Source organism: Lineus longissimus, chromosome 6, assembly GCF_910592395.1.
Source record: "Lineus longissimus chromosome 6, tnLinLong1.2, whole genome shotgun sequence".
NCBI lineage: Eukaryota > Metazoa > Nemertea > Pilidiophora > Heteronemertea > Lineidae > Lineus > Lineus longissimus.
The window spans coordinates 19,647,666-19,670,617 of record NC_088313.1 but is presented as its reverse complement, the minus strand read 5'-3'; the positions used below and the strand labels follow the sequence as shown (position 1 = coordinate 19,670,617).

General features: G+C 43.5%; 2 protein-coding genes and 1 non-coding gene across 4 annotated transcripts in view; 2 read left to right on the top strand and 1 right to left on the bottom strand.

Annotated features, from left to right (window-relative positions):
* LOC135488966 (growth hormone secretagogue receptor type 1-like) overlaps positions 1-13,372 on the bottom strand; it is a 31,685-nt gene extending 18,313 nt beyond the window's left edge. Inside the window, exon 1 of one of the 2 annotated variants that reach the window (XM_064773980.1) lies at positions 13,283-13,372. The gene's annotated coding sequence lies outside the window, so the exon portion shown is untranslated. Of the gene's footprint in view, positions 1-7,937; positions 7,992-13,282 lie in introns of those variants that run through there. The other variant, XM_064773981.1, reaches the window with a different exon arrangement.
* A 4,468-nt stretch (positions 13,373-17,840) lies between these two features.
* LOC135489324 (meso-2,3-butanediol dehydrogenase-like) lies at positions 17,841-20,499 on the top strand. Its single transcript, XM_064774633.1, has 4 exons — positions 17,841-18,408; positions 18,760-18,858; positions 19,318-19,499; positions 19,873-20,499. Exons 1-4 carry the CDS (start codon positions 18,069-18,071, stop codon positions 20,086-20,088), a joined length of 837 nt encoding a protein of 278 aa, XP_064630703.1. The 5' UTR covers positions 17,841-18,068; the 3' UTR covers positions 20,089-20,499.
* Positions 20,500-21,919: 1,420 nt separating this feature from the next.
* On the top strand, positions 21,920-21,990 carry Trnag-gcc (transfer RNA glycine (anticodon GCC)). The gene has a single exon. It is a non-coding gene; the product is annotated as a tRNA-Gly (tRNA).
* Positions 21,991-22,952: the final 962 nt, after the last annotated feature.

Here is a 22,952-nt window from a genome sequence, read left to right as displayed (position 1 = left end):
ACACAACTCAACTGGTACATCGCCGTCTTGTTTTCAAAGGAACACAACTCAACTGGTAAATCGCCATCTTGTTTTCAAAGGAACACAACTCAACTGGTACATCGCCGTCCTGTTTTCAAAGGAACACAACTCAACTGGTAAATCGCCGTCTTGTTTTCAAAGGAACACAACTCAACTGGTACACCGTCGTCCTGTTTTCAAAGGAACACAACTCAACTGGTACATCGCCGTCTTGTTTTCAAAGGAACACAACTCAACTGGTACATCGTCGTCCTGTTTTCAAAGGAACACAACTCAACTGGTACATCGCCGTCTTGTTTTCAAAGGAACACAACTCAACTGGTACATCGTCGTCCTGTTTTCAAAGGAACACAACTCAACTGGTACATCGTCGTCCTGTTTTCAAAGGAACACAACTCAACTGGTACATCGCCGTCTTGTTTTCAAAGGAACACAACTCAACTGGTACATCGCCGTCCTGTTTTCAAAGGAACACAACTCAACTGGTGCATCGCCATCTTGTTTTCAAAGGAACACAACTCAACTGGTGCATCGCCATCTTGTTTTCAAAGGAACACAACTCAACTGGTGCATCGCCATCTTGTTTTCAAAGGAACACAACTCAACTGGTACTTTGACTACAGGGTTTCGAAGGAAATAAACTCAACTGGTACTTTTGACCACAAGTTCTCACTGGAACAAAACTCAACTCAGCTGGTTCTTTGTCATCCAGTTCTCACAGGAACACAACTCAACTGGTAATTTTGACAACACGTTGTTCAGGAACACAACAACTGGTGCTTTGTCAAGGAACAAAGTTTTCAAAGGAACTCAACTCAACTGGTACTTTGTCAACCGGTTTCCAAAGGCACTCGACTCAGCTGATACGTTGTCCTATCGGGGATAGGTAATACCGTGGCACGTTCTCCTAAGTATATCGAGCAGTGTCTGAGCACTCGTCCCATTAGCGGTAGCCTCAGTCAATAGGGGAGCACTAAGAGGCCCTCGATACATACTATAGTACCACTAACAGGCTGCACTCAAAATGGATCACGAGAAAAGATAACGATCCAATATCACAATAGTCGTAGTTATTGAGAATTCAGATCGCTTCTCCTTTCTCTCGGCATTTCTTTGAATTGCCATTGGTACATCGTTAATTAGGAGAAAACGCGACTGACATGGTTAACGTATTTTGTAACGCATTCCTTTGGTTGGAGAAATGAACGATCCTTTGCCAATGTCGCTGTGTCTCACAATGGCCCGCGCTGTTTAGAATTCGAAAAGCGTCTCGTTTTTCATGTCCCTCGAGAACATGTCTGGTACATGTTTATCGTGATCAATCACGGTCACAAGGAGATTGTCGCCGTTTATGCGCCCAACAGGAAAAGGCGGACAAACTGAACAAGGTAGAATCGCCTTGGGAGAGGGTTGACGGATATTGAACGACTGCGTGTGAATGGCCAGGAATGGCAGGCGATTTTCCCGATTCAAACGGCAACTTGTGCGAAAAATGAGGGGTATGGTGCAGGAAAATCGTAGTTTTTAAAGGTATTAAAGGGTCTTTATCAACCTACAGGGGCGGAAGAGCATTGCTTGACGTAGCGTTCACGATTGACCGGATGGACAGCGATCCAATCCATCAGCTGATCTACTCTCTTGACGTCGTAGTCAAAATTTGTCGTTCATCGTCACGGCATTCATTCTCAGTTCTATCAACGGGCAAGGAAATAACGATACGGAAGACGCCATTACCGCTGAGTAACATTGGCAGTTACCGCCACAAAGCACACGATTCTCCCTAGAATACAGAATTTCTTAATCTTTCCCGAACATTGCAACAGACCATCTGAATAGTCTTGTTTAGGAATATCTTGAACCGGAATATTGTGTTGAATCTATGCTTGCTGTTAACTCATTGGTTGGCAAAGCTACGTTGCTGATTCCAGTGATTCCCTGTTCGCATCTGGGTCGAAAAATCAATTTACATAGAAAGGGGTAGACTATTATATTTGGGGTAGAGTTCATTCTGCGTGTGTCACTTAAGAGGACCAGGTGTTTAACAAGTTTATACTGCCTGCACTTGAATACCCTGGAACCAATCTATAGAACCATTGCCTCTTCCTAGTACTCAATTATTCTCATTAGTTTAATGTCTGCCTCCATCGGATGAACCTCGCTTGTAATTTCTCGTGGAAAGCCTTAGAATCGTCTCGGGGCGGTGTCTCATCAAGCCACCTTATAGTCTGTCAGTCATCATGATGGCTCGCAATCAAGCGGTCTAGTCGTTTGATCCCCATTCTCAATATGGTCGTATCAATAATCTGTTGGTTGATGCTGATGACAGATGCCAAGGTTCTTATCTTGAACCCTATTGCTGATATTGTTACCCACGCATGGGTACAACGTCAATGGCTCTCTTGACATTGAAGTTGACAGAACTGGCGGTATTGGTCGTTTCAACGCTCTCATGGCCCATGGTAGATTCTATGAAGATTAATCTCCCTCATGATAGAGTCTGTGATGGAAACCTTCGCCTGTGAACCAACACTAAAATACTCCCAGCGCATCGACAAAGACAGCAGGTGTCTCGTCTCATTGGCTGCCGATGTTGATGTGTCGCAAAAATCATTAACCGGTAATCTGGCGGGGCAGTGTAATGTCTGAATTGATTGCCCGGCCATCATTTTGACCCTTAATGTATTGACATTGCTCAGATTCCAGACAACTCGTATGGGTGGAGGCTGCGGAGGCAATACCGCTGGAAGTTCAGTATGCACGGCCCTTGGTGTGAATGTGATTTTTGTTGTTTCAGAACATTGAAATCGCCAACATGGGTGACCTTTGGCCTAAAAAGAAGCACCTTTTTGGGTTAGAGGTCGCCGATGTTTACAGTACTGGTGTGCCGCCTGTCAGCAGTTTTCCGGCGGCACGAGTTGATTCATGTTTCCCTAAACGGGGACAGAATAGATGACGATTGCGCGCAAAGCCCCTAGCATTACTTGTAAAAACAAGATGATGATAACAGATTGATAATGATCCGTAAATAAACGGTCACCAGGGTTGAATTTGCAATTGATGTCCCATATTTTGATTACACCTTGCCCGTTAATAGATTCCAAGGTAATTATTGTATTCATGAGATACCGGTGTCCGGTTTTATTTCTTTCTCGCTTTCTGCTTGGTTAAGTTTGAGAATCAAGTCACGAGAGAGAGGGGGCCAGGTACGCTGCAGATGAGAGGAGTATCTCATTGTTGCTTTTATGACTCCCCATTGATCATTGTACAGTGGAACCCCGGTCGGCGACCACCCCGCTATGACGACCAAGAATCGCCGGTCCTGAATGGTTTCCTCTCTAAATGCCATTACAAGGCCCCCGGTAGCACGGCCACCCCGGTACCCAGACCACGACCACTGGACTGGGCGGTCCCAATGACCAAATTCAACCCTCTAACCCGACCAAAAGGCCTAATCGTCGTGAAAATTTTTCAGAATTTTGAACTTATGAAACAATTCAACTCTGAAGGATGAAAAAATCTTCCTTCTGTCCTAGGCCGGCACGATGAGATATGAATGATCCTATTCTTTTCTCGTCACCGAGAAAATCAATAACCGCCGTGCACATCGTTTGCCCACAGACTTGATTTCCGCCTGCTGTATTTCCGGTCTTGATTCGATATCACCACACCAGTTACGAAGGTGACAAGGAGCAAATGGCCTCTTCCTGGAGGTGGCAGACGAGGCGGAAGGTGAAACATACCCATTCGTTAATGAGAAAGTAATCGACCTTATCCTGGACGACACTTTTCTTATGCACTACTGCTTATGATTCAGGGGCCCAATGGACGGACCATAAACCACTGAATCAAAAACAGGGCGAAATCAAGATCGTTTATTGAACCCGTAAGGCATCATGCACTGTCCGTCGGAAGACTCTGTTGATGGCGTGGATGTAGAGGACAAACAAGGTGGATTTCAGACATCTCGAGATGCATTTTATTTTTCATTCTCCTACTCAACAATAAAACTGATAGCCAACCATGAAGGGTTTAGGGTTAAGAGTGCTGATATTGAAAGCATGGACGCGTTGGCCACGATTTCAGTGTAATAAATCAATGAAATATCGATCATACTACTTTCTGCCAATAACAAATTCATTGGCTCTGCCTGGAACGCAGGTGCCACTACAAACTGATTCAGATGATCGCTGGGATTTGCTTAAGCTGCCTGGACAATCAACAGAACAATTTGCGTTTCAAATACGCAATGGCAGGAAATGGTACGATGGCTTGTTTTTATCAGACATTAAAGCTTGTAGGAGGATAACTTTGAGATTGTGTTACCATTCAAATGTCAGAGTTGGCTCTTTGTCATGCACCCATGGCACCGAAGCAAGCATATTATCTCGGCCAGTAGGCCTAGTAGCTTTCATGTTGTGACGTCACTGTGCACTATATACATGTATTGCGATTGCGCAGTGTAATCTAACCACAGATTCGTAGTCAATTTTAGGATAGAATTACAAAAGTGAATTGTAACCATGTCTCAAACTTTCCGGTAATGGCTTTGTAATCAATCATTTCTTTATACATCTACAGGCATCGCATAGAGTTCACGCAGCTCTTACATGTAGCAAGTTAAATAAAAAATCTGTAGAAGACAGATAAAAAATAACTGTCTTCCATTAGGAGTTCAGACGGCAATTTTCCTTTGTCGTTTTCTATATTTTCAACAAAGCCTGTTGGAAACGGCTGTATAACTTCAACATTTTTTTGTCTCCACCGAAGATGGTAGATGTTGTTTGTTCGAACCAAAAGATACAAAGTAAGAAAACACCTGAATACATCCGTGCCGATGGCGACTCAAGTGGCCAATCTGCTGTAACTGCCCTGCTATCAGCGAGGCGGAGATGTTTAAAATGGCTTCGGTAATAGCTGGTAGCTCTCTGATAAACCTCTTCAAAGGAAGTAATAGACCTCAGGGAAATTGAGGATATTTTCTTGGCGAGAAGTCGACCACGGAGTTTGGCCATTGCACAGTGTGGATTTACACCGGAACACCGGCCAGTTTCGAGTCGAATTGCCATCGAAGCAGGATTTTCATCATAAACAAGCAAAGAGCAGTATCCAGCACCTACAAATTGGTTATGATCGTGGTTATTGACAGACTACAATATACATGTACTGTTGAAGGCTATGCAGGCACTTTCTTACATTGTATGTATACGTCATGTACATTGGCGTCGTCAGACCTTTGACATAGTCTGTCATGACGAATTAATACCCGTACTTTCCAGTCGCTGTGAAGTACATGAAAAGTGGATTATGATAAAGGAGAACAAAGTCGACAAATCTTCCTGTCGGAGAAAGGTCGCTGATTGAGTAGCTAATTCCATTAGGACAGTGTCATCTTCTTGCCTCAGCGACTAGTTAACACGTCAGTCATTATAGTTTAATGTTCCGTACTGGCTTCAGTCACCCCATCGTGAAATCGTTGAATAAATTTCCCTCGGTAATGCGCTTTTAATGCTAACGTAGGTTTGATCAGAATTCATCTGCATCTGATTTGTGCTGACTCTAGCGTACCGGACGGACAGAAGGCCGAGGAACTACAGGAAAGCTATTAGGGAAGGAAGCATGCCGTCTTTGAGGTGGGCTAGGCTGTTTACTGTCAGCAAAGAGACTTGTAAATGGTGAACTAAACATTCGTCCTTCTGCCCGGACCAGATGACGCCAATTCCCTAAAGTGTTTCACACTTTTAGATCGAGTGCTCAGTAGGTCGTTATTTTCTCTCGAAATATCGAATTAGAAAAATGATATGAATCCCACAAAGACCAATTTCCGCCAAGGAACGTCCTCGCGTGCTCAGATAGATAAATCAGGCCACAGAGCCACCGGTGCAGTTGGCACTTCTCATAATGACCGGAAGATTCCGTCCGTTTTTCGAAGCAGGCCATCTACATGTATTCTGCATTACGACAATGAGAAGATCCGGTCAATTATCTGTCTGACGTGTTTGTATGGTCATCAGGATCGCTGTTTTCTCTTTGTCTCATCTCAACCGCTTCGGGCTTCAAAAGACAGATAAAGAGCATAACTATCTTTCCCCTACATAATTGAAAGATTGACTGCGCGGCCAAGTGGTCAGGTAGAGGAGGCAGCAAATCCCTTTTTTGTGGGGTAAGTAATTGCGTGTCCGGAGCCATTTTCTCCCATACCCAATGCAAGTAAAAAAAGTTTGATCCCAAATTGTAACCCCTTGTATATAGTGCTTTAGTTGCTACCTTTCGAAAATCTAAGTAAGCACGAAACCGTAAAGTAAATTTAGTTATTCTTCTATTCAAGCACAAAATGTCAAGTATGATGACGCCAATGCCACAAACCTCACGTAAGTGCACTATCGAAACCTCTCTAATAATATTATTGGCATTCCTGGGCGGACGGGTGATATAAGAGCCACGGCGACATCAATCTTCTGTAAAAGTAATTAACACGCTACTTTCTTGGGTAAACATTGATTGCAATTTATCGACATTCTTCTATCGTGTTCACGAAATTGTATATTCTGGTCATGATTGGACATATTTCATATCAATCTGTCTCAAACAACGTTCAGCCGGCAGAGGCGTCAACTTCGATTATTCCTGGTCACGTGGTTGCATGACCCGACCTCTGGCGTCGATGGTGAGTTCTTGTATGGTGCCACATACTGCCAACTGTGCACCAGTCTTAAAGTGCTACATCTATCACATTGAGTCTCTTCAGCCTATTCCAGAAACATTTCAGTTGACTACAAGGGAATTACACACTGCGCTACGACTAGCCATTTCAGGCCACAGTTCGGAGAGGTAGTGTTCGAGCAGAGCCCCCGACCTTCCGTTAACAGACCGGACGCTCTTCTACTATGCCATCGTGCCCACCAAGAAGTTGGTATGAAGTTGAAGGCTCGTGACTAGCGCGCGCTGAAATCAACAGGTTTCCTTCACCACTCAGTCATTCACTGAATCTCTGACGCTTCGAGCAGAAAGTGCAGTTGCTGGGCTAAAAGTAGTCACCACTTGAAGTCTAATTTCAGTGTTGTTTGGCTAATTATCAAAATTGTCTTCTCATGATAGTAAAGTGTCTCTGTCATGTTCAAGTGAAGTGTGATGACGTCTGACTGATGCCTTGCTATTGCTGTAAGGAGCATGCCTCTGAAAAAACATCGGCTCCGATAAAAAACCAAAAGCAGAATTAAGTTCACGGGAAACTCAGGTATTTTGTATTCACTTGTGATCATCAAAACTGCGCCAGAATGCATCAGATCAAATCGTGCAGGGCTGACCGCTTGGTGACGACATGGTGAATATTGGCGCAATGTTCCTAACGCTGGCTAGTTGTGTCTCGTGAAATAATAAGTGAGCACAAGTATCCAGAAATACGTGTTTTTCCTCCTTTTGGATGTGTTTCTATCGGGCCTATGGCGCGGTTTGCAAGCTGGGTGGGAATAAAGATTCCTAAAGTTACCCAGGATGATCCTGTGTCACTCAAAGGTATACCCATGCAGGACGACATTTACCGCACCTGAGTTCCCCTGACGAGTTATTCATTTGCTCTCGGACAACTCCTTGATGGAAATCCATACCATTATCTTGATTTACGGACGGAACTGAGCCGGGATGATTTGTAGCTTATACATTCAACCAGATATCCAATGATTCAACGCATGTCAATAATATCATAAAGTTAACGGACGGTGTTTGGTATGCTATATCGTGTTTCGCGTTGACGGAATGGGTCACTTCGCAAATGGGTAAACGCGTAAATACAATATTATGATATTAAGCAGAAAATATCTTAGTGGAAGATTACAGGGTTTAGGCGTACGTTAGGTGAACAATATTAAAGGTACAGCAATATCATTGCGCTGAACGGGCAATAAATGTATAAGACTTACCATCAATCTGTACGGAATCGAATCACCGAATCGATATCTTGATGACTTGATCCGGAATATATACCAGCAATGAGTCTCACTAACAAACATCCACTTGGTAATGTATCAATCTAGACTGTCAAGTCAGCCGGGGTAAGCAATGATATAATTATGTCCATAAGTTCAACTACGCTTAGCCTCGGACCTAGATAAGGTCCGTGACTAACATGAGCGATCCACTGCCAGGCTGAGTTTAATAGAGTTTAATCAATACAGAGGTCCAGAAAGACGTGGATTTGAAATGCCACTGGATGTCAGCAAATCACAACAGATGTGGATCCAGGCTCTAATGGTTGCTTGAAGTGCTAAACTTGAGATGCTCGATACTAATATTGCCAACTCGATGTCACGTCGCGAAATTTATCTATGGCAACAAAATTCATAACAACGATTTTGAGATGTCCGAGTCAAGGCCACACTATTCCATAGAAAAGGTCTACACATTGTACCTCGTCTCGTCGAGAAACTCATTTAGAACAGCAGCAATCATAACATATTAGACAGAGAAGAGTTACGTTCTCTTCTGAAACGTATAATTTAAAGAGTCAGACGTTCTTCCGGGTCACTGAGATGAGACGCCAAGAGTAATTGAATCGGATCACGGCCGTTGGGCATGTCACACGAATCCCAAATATAAGTTTCAGAAATCGATAATGACTTTCCATCAGCAACTGAGTCACATTGTGTTGAAATCAGCTTCGAACACGAGATTTGTATCCCTTTCGTACTCCAAAAATGTCATTTCCGTGAACTTTGAAAGTAAAAATCAACAAAGACGTTTGGGCAATGTTATTGATCGGTCATTATTCCCACGTGTCAGTCACACAGATAGAGTGAAATGGTCACTTGTACAACGTGCTAAAGCCAGTGTCAAGAAGCGACCTCACAGAGACGTTTTCGATGCCTTTCACCAAGTTGTCAGTTCCTTCATCTCTAATCACAAGAACAAGACACGTGTATGCAAAAATATCGTTGGTGTGTTATTCCCCGTGTCTCACATAAATGTCGCTCCAATGTGCTGAAGTCACAACCTGTTGACTGATCTCATGTGACGCCATGAAATCAATAATATCACGGTATGTTGTTAATTCTACTCCATTCCCCGTATCTTGCTCTTGCGACTTGCTTTGTGACACGCGTCGTTCTCGACCGTGGTGGTTGATGGAGCAGGCTGAGCAGTAACCAACGCCGGTGATAGTATCGCCTAAGGTGTCAGCTTGAACGGATGATTGTTTTCTAAAGCGACGAATGGGACTAACTATCGCAAATATGACGCCTTAGTAACACAGTTTTCAGTCCGTATTATCACTGGTAACGTCAGTCTGACTGACAACATTTCACGTTAAAAGCACTGCTACGTTTTTTTATTTTGCTGTTCTCGTATAAATGGCCGGAGTTGACAACAACATCTCCCATAGGCAAAATCACTACAAGATCCCCTTCGTGCACTCACTGGTAAATCTCGCCACAGATTGCAGCATGAGCTTGAAGCAGAGTGGTCACAAATTGACTTACTTGTATTTTGAAGTCGGCTATGAGAGCAAGCCATTAGCTATGTGTACGATGGATAGCCTAAAGTAAAGATCTGTGTTCCACTTCAACTGAAGCCATTCATCACGAGAACAATATCACCGTGTCGGTAAATAAGACAAAAATGCCTTTGATCCAAGTTACTTGGAAGCCATAGATTCTGATCAAGTAACGTGGAAACCAAGAAGCAGTCGATGTGGAAGAGACAGATCGTCATGAATTTAGGCTCCTGCTCCTGCAAGCTATAAACGTCAAACAAAGATGATGGTTGGACTCGTTCAATCTGGCCACAGGACACTGCAGGCCAATGAGCCAGATCAACAGTTGGGCTCTACAAACAGTGCAACGAAGAGCTCCTCTCGTCTAGTGTCGAGACAAAGGAGGTCAGTGATGGCCGGATGACATATCGATCCTGACACACACCCACTCAAAGGCTCTAGACTTTGCTGCGGCAGCACAAGTTCGCGAGCCCACAAACTCGGACACGTACACGGTAACGGCACTCCGGGCTCCGTACGCGCTGACACCGAGGCTGATGTGAAAAAGTAATCCCCCTTCGATAGATTTTAGGATATAAGAAGGTTATAGGTGTTGCTTACCTTGAACCATGAGACTAATCAAAGGCATGTCATACCTTTTTTACGAGGATGGTTCTTCCTTGGACTACCATAAGGAAGTCAACTATATCATAGAGTCGAAGGTCTGCCGCACTACTCCGAATCCCCACAATCAAAGTTGACCTGACGACAAGGATATAGTTGGCCTGGTGAAACTAGCCTATTCTATTATTCACTGCAAGGATTACCATGTCTACTTCAATTTCAAGCTTGGGAAAGCGAAACAATTTATGTTACCTTGTGGAATACGTGAGTGTGATTGCCTTCAATCCAAATGATAGAACCACACCGAGCTACGCATATTTTTCGAGGTAAACAAACTGGCCAATTTTGAGTTAATTAATTATTACTCTACTGTGATGAAGATAATGCAGGAATGATTCAACGAGACGTGACGTATTTGTTTCGCTCGTTTTCGATGGTACGTGAGTCAGAAAATGCCGTTTCATCTTTATTAATTGATTCCGGGACAGATAACTGCTATTGGGATGCCATACATTTGCAACGCCTTGCTGATTACATGCTGAGGAGGTGATCAATTGGACCTGTCAGGCATCGGCGCAGAAAAGAGCGAGAGAGAGCATCGTAAAAACGCCCTATGGAGACTTGCGGTTGTCTCGCAAGAGAAACGCCTGAAAAAGGTACTGTTTCTCAAAACTTAAGCTTTCTTTGATCTCAGTAACGGATGAATGGTCATGGCAAAGACGGGAACTTGCATGAATCAATTACGGCTGAGCAAGCCATTACATCCAGGACGGTGAACCTGTCCCGAAAGATTTAATTGCCAAGGCGGTAAATCAACTCGATTGCTATCAGCTATTTCCAATATGCCTGATGCCCAGTTAAGAATTGCAGCAACGCGCCGCCATCTTGATCGGCCGAGAGGAGGCGTTGTACTTGTATGTCGTGTTGGGCGCGGGCAGTTCGTGCAGCTCCGAGTTGAGGCGCCATAGGCGTCGCGAAGATCATTTTTCAGCCGCTACTTATAGCCTTCTCAGTCAAAGTATGATGTCACTGATCTTTGAAATGCGCCATAATTTCAGTTTTGGAGGAAAAGGTGACGAGGGACATATTGATTGATTGATCAGTAGCGGCTCGAGTGTTTGGCACTGACACGCCTCGGGCCCCAACAGTGAGGATGAACTGACAAACTTGTAAATTGGCTGTCGAGAACGACCTCTTCACTCATACCAAGTATCCTTGGCCTTCGCGCCGGATTTGACGGAATATGTCACATGCCTTCCCGTGTTACAAAAGAAAAAGTGACAATGAACTTGAATTGGTCGCTAACGTCGAGTACATATGATTATGTATTATAATCATTTTGTAGAAAGTAGTTCTTCCGATACACACAGGGCTATAGTTTTCCTTCTAAATTTCGTCCATACCTCTTTTCCTGGCGAAGGTTCTTTCTTTTTCTGTTAACCTTCAGAACTAAAGTCAACAACATCCTCTGTTTCCCGGAATATTTGACAAGTCGTGTTGCTTAACTGGCTTCGCTAACATGCCTTATAATACCAATTGCTGATACCCAGATCCGATATAGTTAATTAGCGAAACTGATACAGTATGTACTTGAATAACCATGAGTTCAGTCATTAATTACTAGTGAAACTTCATGGCAAGTTACAGAATTGGTTTACTTATGTTACACGTATGACCTTATCGGACTTCAATGGCGTCACCTTGGCGAGCCTGATACACGTGAATGCCCCAGATTCGATAGCAGATTACCTAAGAATTGACGAATTAGCACATTAATGTCATGCTAGCAGGATTATCGGGTGTGTCCAATCATATTATAGCTGATAATCTATAATCATTGTCGTGTCTACTTTTGACAACCAGCGAAATCCGGGCCTTATTGTTCGTCAAAACAAACTTTGTCACTAACGCTATAGCGTAAACTTAACTCGGCTTTATCTCCTTCAGTTGAGCCTTATTAAGCCAAGTCAAAACTTGCTTTGAACGACCAGGCCCTGGTTACTATTACACATTCGACATGTAGTTGCTCGACTCCTTTTCATTCCTTCCCTATCATTCAGAAGTAAACAACCAACATTGAAGACGCCATCAACCGGTTGCCTGGTCCGTTAAACTATTAGTGCGAAATGGAGATAGTCAACTATTGAAGGCTAACTACTGCCGTCTACTGGTAGTAAAGTTCCTCAATGACAGTGTATACAGAAAGCAACGAAAGAATTATTGGTAGAGGAGTGGACCAGTTTCGGTGAAAAAGGTTTGAAACGTTGAAAATCGGTCGTATTTTGAGAATACGTCGTCCTTCCGGAATTTCGTCTAGGCATAGAAGCGTTATTTTGATTACAAGTCAAATTACCAGGCATGTAACATTTAAAACAAGATTATTTCAGACACACTTGCGTGATAGTCTATCGGGGACCCACGTCTGGAGCAAATATCTTGCTTGCGAAAGGTAAATTCGATAAAGTTATTTCATTGTAAGCTTTAAATTAGATTTCTCCACGTCCGTGACATCACGGATGTAATCCGTGGAGACGTATACGAAATTGTACGCGACTGTTCTTATATCCAAGAAAAGCTTGGAGTCAGAGGTCAGCTTGGGGCTACCATAGCGGCGTATAGATACGATTGATGATCAAGGTTTTGTGCTTTTCATCTCAAAGGTCGAGGTTTGGGATCGATTCCCTGTTGGATCACTTCCTCGTGAGCGTGATGGAGAAGGCGGCTCTCGCGGGTACGTGACATCACGGATGTAATCCGTGGAGACGTATACGAAATTGTACCCGACTATTCTTATATCCAAGAAAAGCTTGGAGTCAGAGGTCAGCTTGGGGCTACCATAGCGGCGTATAGATACGATTGAGGGTCAAGGTTCTGTGCTTTTCATCTCAAAGGTCGAGGTTGGGGATCAATTCCCTGTTGGATCACTTCCTCGTGAGCGTGATGGAGAAGGCGGCTCTCTCTGGTCATACTCCTCACACATGCGAATCACCACCAGCCCGGTAGGTCTAATTTCGACCGCCTTTTCCACCGTCTGCAGAATCATGCAAACATTCAGACTCTGTGTCGTACCTTATCATTGTAAAAGACTTCGCGGCTATTGTAACAGTTCACGCTGAAAATGCATTCTTGAAGGTTAAAAAAAGGGGCGAGAAAAATTGAGAAGAAATTATTTACCTTTTTCTGGACTGACGTGCTGCGATCTCGGTCCGTCTGCGGGAAAAGTAGTGCACTCCTGTCTGACGGACATTGTCCCATCAGGCAAATACTGGCCGTCACCTGAGGGATGACCCCAATTCTTGCCCGCTGACGTGCTTTTCCATCCATTTCCTCAGCACCCTTTGATCGTGACTTTGATTAATTTGATTTCTAACATCGCCATCGCCATTGTCTCATCTCGCAACATCATGATTGTTTTGGTGGTGAGAATAATACTAAGGCGGAGTTATGCTGTAGCGAACTAGACGAAGCAACACTACTTTGGACGTCATGGACGGAAATAACATTCGGACACATTGAGCTCCTTTTCGTTAAATTCATCACTCAATTCCTTTGGTTTCATGACACCGGGCCAAAAGAGAGGAGTTTTAGAAAAGGATGGTACGGCCATGATGTCTATTCATTTCCACGAGGTCGGGATACGGAAAGTGATTAAACATTGACATGTATATGTACACATGTACACGATGTACGAAAATGCAAAGTTCCGAGACGGTGTCCACAGATGCTTTTTCACCAGTTTCGTTGGACGTTGTGGCAAACCAATCTAAGCAGTACTTGCAAGGTCTACGAAAGAGGAAAGGGTGCATGTATAATACGCTTCATTATTTCATCAATTCATAATACGCTCACGCTAATTACAACACAATGAAATCGCGTGCGTGTTCCGCTCATGAATTTCATTATCAATTCGCACAGCAACGTGAGAGGTGGACACATACACAGAAAACGGCTTGTCATCTGCCCTAAAGCTGTGTGTTCTACTTTCAATGGCAACTGATTAATAGTAGATGTCGGTCTGTCCTTATCATTGACCAGACCATTTCGGTACATTTCTGTCCAACTCTCCCATCGCTAACCGCGAGAAACAGGCCCGCTGGTCAACTTCAAAGTAAAGCTTGCCGTACTGGTCAAGCGGGTTCTTTTTATCCGTATTTCGAGTCGGGTAGATGATAACTCATCATGGAACACAACAAGGGCTAGGACTTTGAAAACCGATCCCGATGTTAGCCTTGTTCAACAGTTTTTTTTCCATTAGCTAAGGATTGAGTTAACTAGCTCCCAGCAAGTGATATGTTTATCTAACCTCGCCGTGTTGCCAACCCGTTCCATGTCTTAGACGCTCTCATCATGATTACCCTGGCACCAAATATTTTGCCTGGCCCCCGAGCCTTAATTTACGACAGCGGGAGTGAGGTTAGAAACGCAAGTTGAACTTATCAATCACTACTTCAAGAAAGTCTTTAACGTTCCCGCAACATTTTTTCTTGTTAGAAATTTTTCAATATGTCCAGAAATTCAGGTTCCATTACTAAAAATGTCAGCATTTCCTTTGAATAAAAAGCTCTTTGGATAATTTTTGAGATCGAAACATTTCGCTTTCTCAGTCAGGCAAAGTCATTGCACGCGCGTCTACTATAATGAATTTTAATCATTTATGATCAGTGCACTTTAATTGAGCATTATTTTAATTACACCAACGACGGGAATCTGTCACGCAACCATGCACTATTCAGAAACGTAGCATCAGGACTCACTGAGTCAATCGCGATAGACAATCTAACTCTGACGATCTAACTCTTGACGAATTTAATAGCATTCATCCTTAATTGAAATAACTCCACGTTTTCTGTTCCGCGGAGATAATTTTTTTTTTTTTTTCGAGAAAAGTTCGAATTCCTCGTGGATATAGGAACAGCGGATGATGACACACTAGTTGGAAGATCGGGCTAACATAACAAGGCTGAGGGGCACGTTTCATAAGTCAAGAGAGGCCCAAAAACCTGAATAGGCCCCCAAAATACAAGAACTTAGTTTAGTATGATGCCTCCCAAAATATTTTCAAAAGTTTTCTACTGCAAAGCCCACTCTCTTTTCAAGATCTCTTGTCAATTTGTTTCCCAAAGCGGGAGTCGAGACACGCATTAAAATCCATCATAATTGAAGACCAGGTGTTCAATTAGTAACGGTTCAGGGACGCTAGCCTGACCCCATATACAGTGCATGTTGTATAGAAGAATGGTAACCTGATCCTGAGGTGGCGCCATCAATTCAGACCCTCATTCAATTACTTTGTGTCGAGCAATTCGATTGGCCACTGTTTATGATGGCGCGCCCGACGGATTTCCTGGCCCTTGATGTCGGCAGTGAAAGGAAGATACTTTAGGACTGATGTTCACCGCCTCTATAAGTCGATTTCACGTGCATGGCCAATAGTCTACTCACGAATTCATAGATGGCTTCGCAATCGACTGAAAACTTCCCATCACGGTTCTCGGGTGCAGAAATATTAGAGAGGTTTAGAATTTAGGTCCATGCACGAGAACGAGGTTGTATTTAAATGACGGTTGTCACGTTGCCCGTGGTCAGAGATGTATTGAAACAGTGCGTGTTTGACTAGTATGCCTAGAATCAACTCGGACACCCTACAACGTCAATCAGAGAATGGTTCCCTCGCTCTCGGATCAACATCCAAACCGCCGTAACTTTTCTGTCTCAGTCACGAGATGGCTCTGGTGTTGCACGCCATATCATAGGCAGTGTCGAAGTTTGAACTATCCTAGGATAGAATGTCCTGGGAACAAAGTAGCCTATTATGCGTTTTAATCCCTTGGCACTTGACGGTTTGATAAACCGTCAGATTACGATAGGGTGGGACATTTTCTACTTCTACACCGGCAAATTTCGAGGATTGAGGCTTTGGTTCATAGATGGCGAAACTATATCAAAACTGCCTGCATCCAGGGTAGCCAGTTGCCGAGCTGGAAATCAATAACTTGCCAGATGGTTCTGGGATCAAATCGGTCATCATAGTATAGATTTTGACGGATGCCTCGTCGCGATCATCATTCATGTATCAAAGGAGATTAGCTGTATGATTATGATTATGATATAATTGGTCGAGACAATTGACACTCCATGAATCATCGATGAGAGTCGACATTTTATAAGAGGATTTTGCACAACATGGAGAATGAGGCGGGGGTCTGAGTCAGAGACCCAAATTACCGAGCAACAGCCAGCATCTCATGCACATCAGTGAAGAGGTCAGTATTGGGAGAGGGCTAAAGGTAGGGCGAATGCTGAACCTCTCTACTAAGGACAGCCTTGCGACAGCTTAGGTACATGTATCATGTAGGTACATTACAGAGAGGTAGATCATGTTCTGAAGACCGAAATATAATTTTCCCTAGTTTTAAGACCATATTTGTCAATTTCGCGTGTGTTCGCCTCATGTAAAGCTCCCCAAATCTGCTGACGGCAACAGGCATCAACATCACCAAATATGTACTCATTTGAAACTCACGAATAACATGCTTGGCATAAAGTCATGTGCGAATGCCAAGCCTGCTGATAATGAAATATAATGTCAACGCATTTTTATATAGGAAAAACAAAAACATTACTCCTTTAAGGGTCAAACAGTTTTAAAATGGAAAACCATGCAGTTGCGTTCCGCAAAATGCTCGGTTACAAATCCCGAATTGTTGAAATTGACGACACGGTAATTGTACATGTACGCCCTTGCTTCTCATAGAAGAGTATTAGACCTTAGAGCAGACGCAGCTCGTGGAGTGATTATAGAGATTGACTCGAGTCTTGTAGCCATGGTGTATAACATGTCGGATTACAGCAGCTGAATACAGCTATATATTTACATCAGTAGATGTAACCTACAGCATGCACAGTAAAACATGTTTTCCTCGTTTGTTTGGGCGTTTTTTCTCTTACATCTAACACCGATCACAAATCGGCGCATCGTCGTTTCTCTATCGATCTAACTCCCTTAAATCATCATTTGCATAAATACCAAAAATAGTGCGTTCATACTGTAGTTACATCAAAGCGAAAACAAAATCGAAACCTGGGCGCATGCCTTGTTTTCTCGATTATAGCATGCCCATATTTGGTCGCATAGCTTTTATACTTTCTGTTAATGGAGTCAAAGTTGTTGTCAAAACCACGTACAATGTAGGCCTATTGATTATTGTTAGCACTGTGTATCAGTAAACATGTACCGAGAAGAAGTAAACACTAGCAATAGCATTACGCGAAGATGACGTCACTGCAGCTGCTGCCCTCTATTTCCCCATCGCTAAATTACAGGCAATGTCGGACGACAAACATGCGGTTTCGTAATGGATTCAGGCTTTCCAACTAGGGCAGTTAGATTCAATCTGGCACATGTCCGAGTGTTGGAAATACTACATAATTGTTCTGAATATTTCTCTCTCTGACTCTATGGTATCATTCATGCTAAAAACAATGCAGGGTCAAAGATAATTGACTTTGAAATAAGCTCAAATGCGTAGGTAAGTGTCGATGTCCGACTGTCACGTGACTAAAACGTCATCAATATCTTATGCAAATGACCTTGTGAGCTATAAATAGTAACTTCGCGGAATGCTATTACCCGTGCTCCGCACGGAGTTTTGGGCATAATACAGGTTCGGTATAACCGTGTAGAGTCGAAGGTTATGTAGGCCTATAGTTCTGCTCTAGTTTCGAAATATCTTCTATCGAAAAACGGATTCACCATAATGCTGCTTTATTTACCGCATAGAAATATTCTACATTTCATACGGCAGAATCAGCTCAAATTTGGGTGAGGTGTACCCAGAAAAATGAGATCAGTCGGTCGGTTACCACAGAATATCAACCATGCATGTATTCAAGCCTTGTCTGATCCTGACTGCTGATTGCTGAACACCATCCCAATACTATAGTATATACATATCAAGCAATGAGTGCCGATCTTCCCGTCCTTGATGATGAAGTCACAAAAGGATCACGCTTCAAGAACCGAGTTGTCATCGTGACTGGTGGCGCATCCGGAATCGGCCGCGGGACAGTAGAACGATTTGTCAATGATGGGGCAAAACACGTGTCTATTTTCGATTTGGATGCAAACGCAGGATCTGAATTGGCTACGCATCTCTGCGGAGCTGGTTGTAGAGTGACATTCAACGCAGTGGACGTGTCGGATAAGGCAAGGTGCATTGAAGAGGTACAGAAGGTAGCGGAGCAAAATGGCGGCGTCGTCCACCATCTTGTCGACAATGCCGCATACTTTGACTGGAAAGGTAAAATCTGTCAATCAGCTTCACCCTTTTCATCCGGGTAGAGGATCGGAAGTGGGGGAGCACATTGACCCCGGGAATAGAGGTTGATTAGAGGTTGAGTCAGCTTTATCTCTGCACATCTGGTTCTTTCAATAATTGCATAAAATCCTCAGAGAATACGTTCTTATTTATAAATGCAGACACTCAGGAAGACCTTTCTCCCATCAGGGTCAAAAGCGTCCCTTTAACAACAGCTCATTGAAGTACATGACAGAGAGAGACACCCTTCAGAGTACATCAAGAAACAATTGGTCATCTTGGTTGTAACCTATATTGCTGATGATGGTTGCAGATCTGTCTTTAATCATTCAGGTTTGAATGCTGAACATGAAGACTGGCGAAGGACAATGACGGTGAACGTGGAGGGTTATGCCAACATGGTCCAAGCATGCTATCCTTATCTGAAGAAAGGTACGACATCCATCAGCTTGACCAACAAAGGTTCTTCTGCTCTATATTTGAGTGAAAAACAATGAAGGTCAGAAGGGACATCCAGGCAAGGGTGTTGAAGGCAATCTATCGACATCTGAGAGGCATTTTGTTTCTCAGCATATCGACTCGTCGCTGATTAAATATTCTAAGGTACCTCCATTATCCACGGTAAATTGATACCTATCAAATAACGCAGGGGTACCTTATTTGAGTTCAAGACCCTTTGCACTCAGAACGCAGAGGCTGATGCATTTTCCTGAAATGTGTTAAGTGCTGATTACCTCCAACAGTTGCCGCTGCTTTCAGTTGTCCACAGGTAGGTTACATTGGAGAGCTCCGGGGAAAGAGCACTAAAACTTCCTTGGTTGCGTTTCCCGGCAGGAAAAAACACTCATTTATTGTAAAAGGTACAACTTTCTTCATTTCCGTCAATCAAAGGTAAAGATTGCACAGTCGTCAATGTTGGAAGCAACTGCGCCCATCGTGCACACCCGAATCGTTGGACCTACTCAGCAAGCAAGGGCGCCATCGTATCCATGACAAAATGTATGGCGTTGGACCTTGGAAAGTACGGCATAAGGGTGAATTCCGTATCAGCTGGTTGGGTTTGGACAAAAGCGGTAAGTTTATTCGCGTCAGTGTCGGTTTAGAGTACTCTAAGCTGTAAGATCTCACCTCACGGGCATCTCAAAGCAACAGAGGACTGTGGTCGGGTGGCTCAGGTCTCTTTGCTAGCAGTCGAGAGGCCCTGCATAGGTCGAGCCAGACAATATTGGTGGGAGGCTATATTGGCACGTTACTTTGTCCAGCTCTTCTCCAAATTGGTTTAGTAAATGACACTGGTCAGAATGAGTGGCTCATCTGAGCCTCTAATGGGCATGTATAAGTGTATGTATGCGTGTATATATTACATGTTGTTTCTTAACGAATCGAGTAGTCGCAAAGTCCAAGGAAATAATAAATGCGGTTTACAGTTTTCGTTCTTCTGTATAGACTGTCGGGTCGATTCCCCCGGATGAGGTCGTAGAGGTGAAGAAACAAGCTGCAGGGTGCCACCTGATCGGACGCGTGGCCCATCCTAACGAGATTGCGGCAGCCATAACGTTTCTCAGCAGCCGTGATGCAAGCTTTTTCACTGGAGCGGATGTGCCCGTAGACGGCGGCCATGGCGCGATGAGCGGCGAGAGATTTGGATTTAAAACGCTCTGACAAAATGTACCTGACTGAAAAGTAGAACATTCAGAACTTATCAGTTTATTCCGATTTCAAAACAATAAAACCGTTTAGAATTACATGTACGCCTACGGCATAAGCCGCTTGAGCCCCCACCCATGCCCACTATGCCTGATGTGGCAAGGCTATGCCCTTTATTGTATTAGTTTAATAAACTTAACGCCACAGACGGCGTGCGTGTATCTGGTCACTTCGGACTGGATTTTGTTGTTTTAAAGTACGATTTACCTAGTTTAATGGTCGAATGCAATCCTCAAATGTAACAGGATATATAGAGTCAAACATAAGCTTGATCAAATCAGCCGTATTTTGAAAGTTCTTGCTTCCGAAGCCGAGACAAGACCACCAATGATTAGGTTGGAGGGTCGAGGCCCATCAATTAGACGAGTGCATGTTTTTAACTCTCAAGTACATATTTGGAGAGGTATTGAAAAAATATTTGCTGTGGCAAGTCTACAGATATAAAGAAATTATTTGATGAAAAAATTAATTTCGAATTTTGCTAATTTGGTAATAGGGGGCGTGTTTTGAGATTTTTCTGCCAGTTGGCTGAAAAGAGTGGAAATATCAATGTCTGTCTAATTTGTCGATTATCAAAAAATTTCCGTGGTCAACTACCAGTTTACTTTTCACCATTTACTTGCCCGACTGTCCGGAATATCATATCAAAATTTCAGATTCACAACCCCACGCAGTATTTGATGCGTGTCGCGGTCAAACATTGACAATTTAACTGCTAAAAGGCTTAATAAATCAATGGTGGTCTTGTCTCAGTCACAAAAGTTGCATCCTAAGTAGTGGCCAATTGGGCTGCACCCTATAGGATATGGGTTGCGTGTGAAATTGGACCATATCGGACTCTCATATTCTATGGACTCAAACTCTGCAGGGACGCACGCCGCAACCATTGAAGGTTTCGAGACAGAAAAGTCTGCCTTCATCATCAGACCTTAAGTGAACACTCCGAAAGTCCATGGCCATCGTAATTGCAGGTCAAAGATAATTCCACTAGACAATCATGTCGAAAACACTTCAAAACTGTCCTCAATAAATTAATACATACATTAGCCGTTTTAAAACAATGTTTATTGCGAAATTTTGGGAGTGGATTACATGTCGGGTCAATTCGATTTTGATTTTAAACCGAAAGGTGGTGACAGACCGTCCTGAGATTCAGTTTTTTTTCACTCCTTCGTCATTGCAAAAAATATCGAGAGGCGAAGTATATTTTTAAAGCGTTTTTTTAAACATCCTGTCCTTGTGCATGCAGGAGTTAATATGCGCACACATATCATAATTACACTTCAGTTGACCTCAGAAGGCCTTGATGCACCATGAAATAAAGACTGACCTATTTGACTAACGTGGACACACGTTCAACATCGCCTTATATGGTCAGGATTTTAGCAGGCTTTGTTGCCGAGTGTTGAGACATGATTTACTTAGGCCTATCGATATGAGGCACGAGAAACCCAGGCCGGTATGATATTGATATCGCATCTGCCGCGTGGCATGGCACAATTTTGGTGGAAGGCTGCCGAGCTCGATCGATTCATGTAATCGGGGTTGAACGCTCTGACAAGTAGTTTACCTTATATGAGCATAACCTGTAATTAACCTTTGTTAGTAGTAATGTTTTGGTTGCGAGAACATTTGATTCATATGAGCGTGTTTCATAACACCAGCAGTGTACCTTCGACAATACTCGTGTCTCTAATTTATGTCCGGATGCCCCAGCCAAGAATCCAATAATCGTTAGACGTTGGTATTTTTATTAAGCAAAAGTCGCAGCGGTGTTTTCAAGAATGCATTGTTGGTTCAGTGGTAGAATTCTCGCCTGCCACGCGGGAGGCCCGGGTTCGATTCCCGGACAATGCACACATTTTTAGCCACTCATGTTTGCAGAGTTGACCAATTATATTTAGGCGAAGTCCCCCTTTTCAGCATCCTCAACACATAACTCTAGGATGCGCATAACCGTTGGCCACACCAGGGCGAAGACACCAGTCTTCCCAGAGTCTCCCTCTCCCCGCCAGTGACTCAGACCCGTCATTACGTATGAGTCATTCTCAATCAACTGTGAGCAGTGGTGTCATTCACGCTATAGCCTGTTATCAGGGCGTTCGTCATGCCGGTCCTTGATATCACTGGATTACTCAGTATAAGGCGGCGACTGCTATAATATTGGGCACGCACCCCCCCCCCCTCGAAAATAGAACGCGTAACCATGATGAATGAATGAAGGTGGGCTGAGGTGACCCTCCGAAGGCAGTGGATCGGCATTTTGTCACTCTTGCTTAGAGGTAGGGACGAGGCCGATCCACTGCGTCCGGCCTACTTTCATATTGCTGTGACTTTTCCTTTCGGTTTTATATTTCATCCTTCCTGTTTCCTCCTCGGTGTGGTGAAGGAAGCCACGACGAAAAAGCATGACTGGCCCCAGAAAAACATGAAAACGTAACATATACCCGTTACTAGGAACGACATACTTGTGTGGCGGATGTTGATGAAGGAAGCAGGATATCAACACCATTTACAGGGTGAAACAGAAAAAGAACGTCAACAACGTACAGGGTGCCACAAACAAGGCGATCGACAGCAACAGGGTGCAACAGAAGAAGGGAAGTCTACAAGCGTACAGGGTGCCACAGAAAAAAGTAGTCAAGAATCCATCGTGGTGTCACAGAAATTGACCGCACACACAGATGAAAGTGATGGTGAAAGCGAGATATTTATTTTCTGAGGATATTCAATACAAGAATTGACTGCGGGGTGTGATTAAATGCATTCATGATTCAGCTAGGAAAATTGGAGTGTCTCCTCTCTGATTCATCAGCCAT

Coding starts and splice junctions, on each gene's coding strand:
- LOC135489324 (XM_064774633.1), top strand. CDS start 18,069: ATGAGTGCCGATCTTCCCGTCCTTGATGATGAAGTCACAAAAGGATCA. Junction 18,859..19,317: donor CTATCCTTATCTGAAGAAAG/GTACGACATCCA, acceptor CGTCAATCAAAG/GTAAAGATTGCACAGTCGTC. Junction 19,500..19,872: donor GTTGGGTTTGGACAAAAGCG/GTAAGTTTATTC, acceptor TCTTCTGTATAG/ACTGTCGGGTCGATTCCCCC.